Source organism: Salvelinus sp. IW2-2015, linkage group LG22 (assembly GCF_002910315.2).
Source record: "Salvelinus sp. IW2-2015 linkage group LG22, ASM291031v2, whole genome shotgun sequence".
In the NCBI taxonomy this organism is placed as follows: domain Eukaryota; kingdom Metazoa; phylum Chordata; class Actinopteri; order Salmoniformes; family Salmonidae; genus Salvelinus; species Salvelinus sp. IW2-2015.
Genome location: NC_036862.1, coordinates 21,427,945 through 21,436,631, shown reverse-complemented (window position 1 = coordinate 21,436,631; position 8,687 = coordinate 21,427,945). Strand labels below are relative to the sequence as shown.

Sequence of the window (8,687 nt, the reverse complement as noted above, 5' to 3'; positions counted from 1 at the left end):
GCAACACACACACACACACACACACACACACACACACAACACACACACACACACACACACACACACACACACACACACACACACACACACACACACACACACACACACACAGCAGAGTCCAAAGCCTGCTACCAATTATTTAATGAACCTAACAAACACGGAGCCTGAGCAGGGAACGAGGCGTCGTCTTAAGACCTCAGCAGATTTGTGTGAAGGCCCTTTGAGTCCAACACTCCCCCTCCTCCACTCACATAGACACACACACGTATGTGAGCGCACACATTCACACAGACACCACGCGTGCATGTGAATGCACAAACACACACAGACCCCTTTCATACTTACTTACACATACAACACACCTCCCCTCTCTCCATGTAGCACAAGCTAGGTACCAGGAAGGCTAAAAATATCTTCCTGGCCATTGGCTAGCCAGTTTGGTCCATCTGCTTCCTAACCCTTAGGTAAGTAAAGAACTGAAGAGAGAGAGGAAGAGAGACAGAGGAGAGAGAGGAGAGAGAGAGAGGAGAGGAGAGAGAGAGAGAGAGAGAGAGAGAGAGAGAGAGAGGAGAGAGAGAGAGCGAAAGAGAGAGTGTGTGCACACACAGTGTATGTTTGTGTGTGTTTAGGGCTCTCTGAACTCTTACCTAGAACGTGCTCTACTATTCTCCATCAGTACAGTTTTGACATTGAAGTTATATCAAAGGCTTAGAGGCAGGTGCCCACCTGTAGTTTCCATTAATGGGACGCAGGTAGGGAGGGGTGTATGAAAGGGGTGTAAGTCGGTCAATGTGTGGGTGGTGTCGGGGGAATGGGGGTTATACTACAGCAAAACCTAGTTTCTCCAAATCCCTTAACGTCTTCCAATCTGTCCATGTGACGGTGAAAACAATGTAAGCCTCTTAGTCCTAATCCAAGCTGTGGGGAGGTGGTGTACAGGGCTGTAGATGCTGTCCCTTAGGCACAGATCTGTAAAAAGGGTGCTATCTAGAACCTAAAAGGGTTCTACGCATTTCCCCATATGTTAACCCTTTGAAGAACCCTTTTTGGTTCCAGCTAGAAGTCTTTTGCGTTTCATGTATTATCCTTTCCACAGAGAGGGCTCCACATGGACCAAAAGGATTCTACCTGGAACAAAAAGGGTTAATCTATGGGGACAGCCGAAGAACCCTTTTGGAACCCTTTTTTTCTAAGAGTTGGGATCAGCGTACAGTACTCTCGACCCACCTTAGTATGTTGGCTGGCCCCCTGGTGTTGCCCTCGACAACATGCTTTCAACCAACTGAGCTGTATTGGAACCATACGTGTTTGTTAGTGTTCTATTTCTGTCCTATATTTTTCCTTCCACATATTCAACTGTAAGTTCTGTGAGAGGGCCTTATAGAGGTGTCTCATATTCCAAACTGTAAGTTTGTGAGAGGGCCTTATAGAGGTGTCTCATATTCCAAACTGTGAGTTCTGGGAGAGGGCCTTATAGAGGTGGTCTCATATTCCAAACTGTAAGTTCTGTGAGAGGGCCTTATAGAGGTGTTCTCATTCCAAACTGGTGAGTTCTGGAGAGGGCCTTATAGAGTGTCTCATATTCCAAACTGTAAGTTCTGGAAGGGCCTTATAGAGGTGTTCTCATATTCCAAACTGTGAGTTCTGTGAGAGGGGCCTTATAGAGGTGTCTCATATTCCAAACTGTGAGTTCTGTGAGAGGGCCTTATAGAGGTGTCTCAATTTCCAAACTGTGAGTTCTGGGAGAGGGCCTTTAAGAAGTGTCTCATATTCCAAACGTGAGTTCTGGGAGAGGGCCTTATAGAAGTGTCTCATATTCCAAACTGTGAGTTCTGGGAGAGGGCCTTATAGAGTGTCTCATATTCCAAACTGTGAGTTCTGGGAGAGGGCCTTATAGAAGTGTCTCATATTCCAACTGTGAGTTCTGGGAGAGGGCCTTATAGAAGTGTCTCATATTCCAAACTGTAAGTTCTGGGAGAGGGGCCTTATAGAAGTGTCTCATATTCCAAACTGTGAGTTCTGGGAGAGGTCCTTATAGAAGTGTCTCATATTCCAAACTGTGAGTTCTGGAGAGGGCCTTTAGAGGTGTCTCATATTCAAACTGTGAGTTCTGGGAGAGGGCCTTATAGAGGTGTCTCATATTCCAAACTGTGAGTTCTGGGAGAGGCCTTTATAGAGAGTGTCTCATATTCCAAACTGTGAGTTCTGGGAGAGGGCCTTATAGAGGGTCTCATATTCCAAACTGTGAGTTCTGGGAGAGGGCCTTATGAGGTGTCTCATATTCCAAACTGTGAGTTCTGGGAGAGGGCCTTATAGAAGTGTCTCATATTCCAAACTGTGAGTTCTGGAGAGGGCCTTATAGAGGTGTCTCATATTCCAAACTGTGAGTTCTGGGAGAGGGCCTTATAGAGGTGTCTTCATATTCCAAACTGTGAGTTCTGGGAGAGGGCCTTATAGAGGTGTCTCATATTCCAACTGTGAGTTCTGGGAGAGGGCCTTATAGAAGTGTCTCGATTTCAAACTGTGAGTTTCTGGGAGGAGGCCTTATAGAAGTGTCTCATATTCCAAACTGTGAGTTCTGGGAGAGGGCCTTATAGAAGTGGTCTCATATTCCAAACTGTGAGTTCTGGGAGAGGGCCTTATAGAAGTGTCTCATATTCCAAACTGTGAGTTCTGGGAGAGGTCCTTATAGAAGGTGCTCATATTCCAAGCTGTCAGTTCTGTAGTGTGACACAAAACACTGTGGGCCTGCATGTTACACAGAGAGGTTCTGTGGTTATTGTCAGTGTCACATCTTGGCAGACTCAAGGATTAGAGGAATAAAAATAGCTATTTCTGTCTCTGTGTTAGGTGAGGATCTGACAGGCTGGCCAAGTGGCTGGATGCGGCAGGGTCAGAGTGTTTAGTGAAGGGCATGTTTTGGAAGAGCTGAATCAGTGAGCACAAGGCTTTAACAAACTGCATAATTGTCTTTTAACATAGCTATTATTACTTGTAGTCCAGTGTACCAAGTTTCACGCTTTACATTCCTCTATTTGATAAAAGTGAACTTTTATACTAATATATTAAACATTTCTGGTCTGGTTTGTATGCAAGAGGTTGACAATTCTAGAATGTTCATGAACTTGAACAAATGTATCGTAAAAGTATCACATAGTCTTTGTGGAACTACTGTTCATTCCTTTGATTAAAAGGTGTTCTGTAGAGTATGTAGCCCTCCTGTATTCGTTAACAGGTGTTCTGTAGAGTATGTAGCCCCTGTATTCAGATTAACAGGTGTTCTGTAGAGTATGTAGCCCTCCTGTATTCAGATTAACAGGTGTTCTGTAGAGTATGTAGCCCTCCTGTATCAGATTAAAAGGTGTTCTGTAGAGTATGTAGCCCTCCTGTATTCAGATTAAAAGGTGTGTCTGTAGAGTATGTTAGCCCTCCTGTATTCAGATTAAAAGGTGTTCTGTAGAGTATGTAGCCCTCCTGTATTCAGATTAACAGGTGTTCTGTAGAGTATGTTGCCCTCCTGTATTCAGATTAAAAGGTGTTCTGTAGAGTATGTAGCCCTCCTGTATTCAGATTAAAAGGTGTTCTGTAGAGTATGTAGCCCTCCTGTATTCAGATTAAAAGGTGTTCTGTAGAGTATGTAGCCCTCCTGTATTCAGATTAAAAGTGTTCTGTAGAGTATGTAGCCCTCCTGTATTCAGATTAAAAAGTGTTCTGTAGAGTATGTAGCCCTCTGTATTCAGATTAAAAGGTGTTCTGTAGAGTATGTAGCCCTCCTGTATTCAGATTAAAAGTGTTCTGTAGAGTATGTAGCCCTCCTGTATTCAGATTAAAAAGTGTTCTGTAGAGTATGTAGCCCTCCTGTATTCAGATTAAAAGTGTTCTTAGAGTATGTTGGCCTCCTGTAGCACTCCTGTATTTCAAATTAAAAGGTGCTCTGTCTCCTTTCTGTTTCAGACTACCTATGTTCCCCAGAGGAGAACGTTCACATGATCGACTTCACACGTTCAAGATCCGAGACATGGAGACAGGAACGGTTCTGTTTGAGATCACCAAGCCCCCTGCACCAGGTATGTGCTATGTCGAAACTATCACATTATACAGTACAGATATTAGAAACATGTCCCCCATTATAATGTATTTAATCAAGACATGGAGACAGGGACGGTGCTGTTTGAGATCACCAAACCACCAGCACCAGGTCAGTATTAGGCCTGTCTGTGCTATGTACACGACCGTTCAAAACGCTACAAAACACTACAATAGTCATTTACAGCATTAGCAATGTCTAGACTGTATTTCTGATTTTATGTTATTTTAATGGACAAAAAAAGTGCTTTTCTTTCAAAAACAAGGACATTTGTTAGTGACCCCAAACATTTTTTCTTGTTAACCACTATAGTTTTGGCAAGTCGGTTAGGACATCTACTTTGTGCATGACACAAGTCATTTTTCCAACAATTGTTTACAGACAGATTATTTCACTATTAATTCACAATTCCAGTGGGTCAGAAGTTTACATACACTAAGTTGACTGTGCCTTTAAATAGCTTGGAAAATCCCGAAAATGATGTCATGGCTTTAGAAGGTTCTGGTAGGCTAATTGACATCATTTGAGTCAATTGGAGGTGTACCTGTGGATGTATTTCAAGGCCTACCTTCAAACTCAGTGCCTCTTTGCTTGACATCATGGGAAAATCAAAATAAATCAGCCAAGACCTCAGAAAAAAAATTGTAGACCTCCACAAGTCTGTCTCCTAGAGATACACGTACTTTTGTGCGAAAAGTGCTAATCAATCCCAGAACAACAGCAAAGGACCTTGTGAAGATGCTGGAGGAAACAGGTACAAAAGTATCTATATCCACAGTAAAACGAGTCCTATATCGACATAACCTGAAAAGCCACTCAGCAAGGAAGAAGCCACTGCTCTAAAACTGCCTAAAAAAAGCCAGACTACGTTTGCAACTGCACATGGGAACAAAGATCGTACTTTTTGGAGAAATGTCCTCTGGTCTGATGAAACCAAAATAGAACTGTTTGGCCATAATGACCATCGTTATGTTTGGGGGGAAAAGGGGGAGGCTTGCTAGCCGAAGAACACCATCCCAACCGTGAAGCACGGGGTGGCAGCATCGTGTTGTGGGGGTGCTTTGCTGCAGGAGGGACTGGTGCACTTCACAAAATAGATGGCATCATGAGGGAGGAAAATTATGTGGATATATTGAAGCAACATCTCAAGACATCAGTCAGGAAGTTAAATTGGTCGCAAATGAGTCTTCCAAATGGACAATGATTTCTTCTTCTTGCTATAGAAAATGTGTGGGCAGAACTGAAAAAGCGTGTGCGAGCAAGGAGGTATACAAACCTGACTCAGTTACACCAGCTCTCTCAGGAGGAATGGGCCAAAATTCACCCAACTAATTGTGGTAAGCTTGTGGAAGGCTACCTGAAACGTTTGACCCAAGTTAAACAATTTAAAGGCAATGCTACCAAATACTAATTGAGTGTATGTAAACTTCTGACCCACTGGGAATGTGATGAAAGAACTAAAAGCTGAAATAAATCATTCTATCTACTATTATTCTGACATTTCACATTCTTAAAATAAAGTGGTGATCCTAATTGACCAAAGACAGGGAATTTTTACTAGGACTAAATGTCAGGAATTGTGTAAAACTGAGTTTAAATGTATTTGGCTAAGGTGTATGTAAACTTCCGACTTCAACCTCTGGGTTAACTAGGCCCAGGCAGTAATATGCATGATTCATGAATGAATTACTCCTATTAGCTAGGTCGCCATTGAGAAGGTGTTATTTCGCTGTGTGAGTTGATCATCTAAGGCTCTGAAACAGTGTCTATTCAGAGAGGTACACAGCAGAGAGACCGCGCTTCAAAACAGCAGGCTTGTTAACACGGTCTCTTTTGTGACACTGTGGCAGCGGGCGAAAAGAAGGACATGGACCCCAACGGAGGCCGCTTCGTCCGTTACCAGTTCACCCCCGCCTTCCTGCAGCTGCGCCAGGTCGGAGCCACGTAAGTCACAGCTAAGATGGCCGCCAGGGTGTGTGGGTGTGTAAGAATGGTGGTGCGGTGGACACTCAGTGCCCTGCTGCTCTACGAAGAGGAGACAGATGGGGAGGGCTATTCTCAGAGAGTGAGAGGAGGTGAGACTGTGTGCATGCCTACGTGCTTGCATGCGTGTTTGTGAGTGACAGATACCAAGGAGCCAGGAAGGCCGTACAGTAGGGGGCAGAGAGAAAGAGAGAGGGAGAGAGAGAGAAAAAATAAGGCAGAGAGGGAGAAAGAGAAAGAGAGAAAGAGAGATGAGGAAAAGGACATTCGGGCCAGTTGTTATTAATTACTGCAGTGGGCTAAATCACTGTTTCTTGGYAGTCTTAAACAAATCTACTTTGAAACCAAAGTATACACCTCACACACATGGTTATGGGCTTAAAAAAAGAAGACACCTGTACTATTTCATATATAAAGTTGAAATGTTTGGAGTTTGCATCCCAATACTACACTTTATATAGATCATAGAAGACTGAAATATAACAAAATTGTTTGACATAGAAACACCAGATGTTCGACTGTTTAAAATAATCTTTATTAATCAGGAAATTCTGAAAAATATGAATAACATTCCACCCATGAGGTCAGTGTTTCATTGGACTGCAGGAAAGGGCTACAGAATGGGTGCAGATGAGGAAACATGGAATTATACTTCTGTTCTGCAGCAAACTATAACAAACTAATGATGTGTGTAAGTGTGTTTCCAAGAGTTTATCAGATCTCTCTGTCCCCCTGTCCTTTCTGACACAGTGTGGAGTTCACAGTGGGAGACATGCCCATCAACAACTTCAGGATGATTGAGAGGCACTACTTCAGAGAGCAGCTCCTCAAGAGCTTTGATTTTGAGTTTGGTTTCTGTATGCCCAGCAGCAAGAACACCTGTGAACACATCTATGAGTTCCCCCCTCTGTCAGAGGACATCAGTGAGTATAGACACTCATAGAAACAGAGACACAGACATAGCACGCATGCATGCGTGCACTTCCTGTACCCATACCAGACAGGCCGACACACACACACACACACACACACACACACGTTCACTCAAACACACACACTTACGCAAACACACACACACTGATATGCCCTTGCTCTCCCTTCTTCCTCAGTGCGTGAGATGATCCTGCACCCATACAAAACGCAGTCCGACAGCTTCTACTTTGTGGACAACAAGCTGGTGATGCACAACAAGGCAGACTACTCCTACAGTGGGAGTCCATAGGACCACAGGACCCCCCTAGACACCTAGACCCATCCCAACTCCAACTCAATCCCACCCCCCCATGGGACCACGGACAGACAGACAGACGAACGTGCTGACGAATGGAGAGATGTATGGACGGACTGACAGGTCACAAGCAACAGGACTGATGGACAGCCTCACGCACTCTCAGCAGCTTTATTTCTCCAATCAGAATTCCCCCATTGCTTGTTATCGCCTCAATTGCAATCCCCTACTCAAAGTCTCTTGCAATGACCTCTCAACTTATGTTTCTGTGTCTGATAGAGAGTGTTGTAGATGTGTTCACAGTGTAGCATACATAAACACACACATACCTTCGCTATGGGACACATCTGATGTGGCCTGATCTAGACAAAATAAAAGCACAACAAGTACAGTATGTAAGGGCCAGTAACAATGAATGAGATTGACTGTCTAGTCAGTGTTTTCTGAAGGGCTAAGTCAATCTACTAAAGAGAAAAAGAGAGCAGGAAAGAGAGAAAAAGGAGAGAGAGAAAAAATTGAGAGAGAGAGAAAGAGAGACAGAGAGAGGGTCTGCTTATCTGCCCTTCATCTCATTGACATGAAGCTATTTGAACAACAGACAGACAGACCCGCCAGTTGTCTGTCGCAGGACCAAGTGACACAGACACACAATTCTCTGACATCCTCAAAACATGTATTCTAGTCGAGCAAGCAGAACCTATATATTTCTACTAGGGTTCAGCAACTTTTTTTTACTCTTAAAGAAAGTCAAAAAAGTTTATTGAATTTCTAATAAATAGCCATTAGCTCTGAATGACTCGATGTCCCTGATAGGAATAGTACTACTGTTTGATGAACTTCTTTGTCGATCACCATTCCACTAGAAACCAGTCAAATGCCATTAGGGTACAGTAAGTCGTAGAATGGGACAGGTACTCTTTTAAAGTGAATGTGTCGTATTTAGGGATTTAAAATTCTAGCTTTCCCAAAATTCCCTGGTTTTCCAGAAGTCCCGTTTGGAGGATTCCTGCGTTTCTTATTCCAACCTGATTCCCGGAATCTTCCAACCCGGATTTCCGGAAAACTTGGGAGTTTTAGGAAAGTTACTGGAATTTTGCAATCCTAGTCGTGTTTATTTCCGTATACTCATAGTTTTATGTTCTAAAGTATTTTTTTAAATAGCCACTTTGAGGAGTTAAAAGTAGGTGAAGGATAGTCATATAGGAAATCAAAACCAGATATTCATTTTGATATCCAGCACATACTATTTAGTCTCAAGTGATCTGCAGATTTATTTAAAATAAATGTGGTTTTTGTAAATTAAAACAAAAAATKGTGTAAAGTTTAGATGGTTGAAATGCCACTTTGAGAAATAAATATATGTGACTTTTTGGGAAGTTTTGAAATGCG

At 43.0% G+C, this 8,687-nt stretch overlaps 1 protein-coding gene and 1 long non-coding RNA gene across 2 annotated transcripts in view; one reads left to right on the top strand and one right to left on the bottom strand.

Moving 5' to 3' along the window:
* LOC111949920 (protein unc-119 homolog A-like) overlaps positions 1-8,683 on the top strand; it is a 41,462-nt gene extending 32,779 nt beyond the window's left edge. The window contains 5 exon segments of the mRNA XM_023967269.2: positions 3,955-3,999; positions 4,002-4,067; positions 5,938-6,031; positions 6,821-6,993; positions 7,180-8,683. Coding sequence (XP_023823037.1) covers positions 3,955-3,999; positions 4,002-4,067; positions 5,938-6,031; positions 6,821-6,993; positions 7,180-7,292 — 491 coding nt within the window. The 3' untranslated portion in view covers positions 7,293-8,683.
* LOC139022819 (uncharacterized) overlaps positions 1-8,687 on the bottom strand; it is a 278,818-nt gene that overhangs the window by 244,054 nt on the left and 26,077 nt on the right. The window lies entirely within an intron of this gene.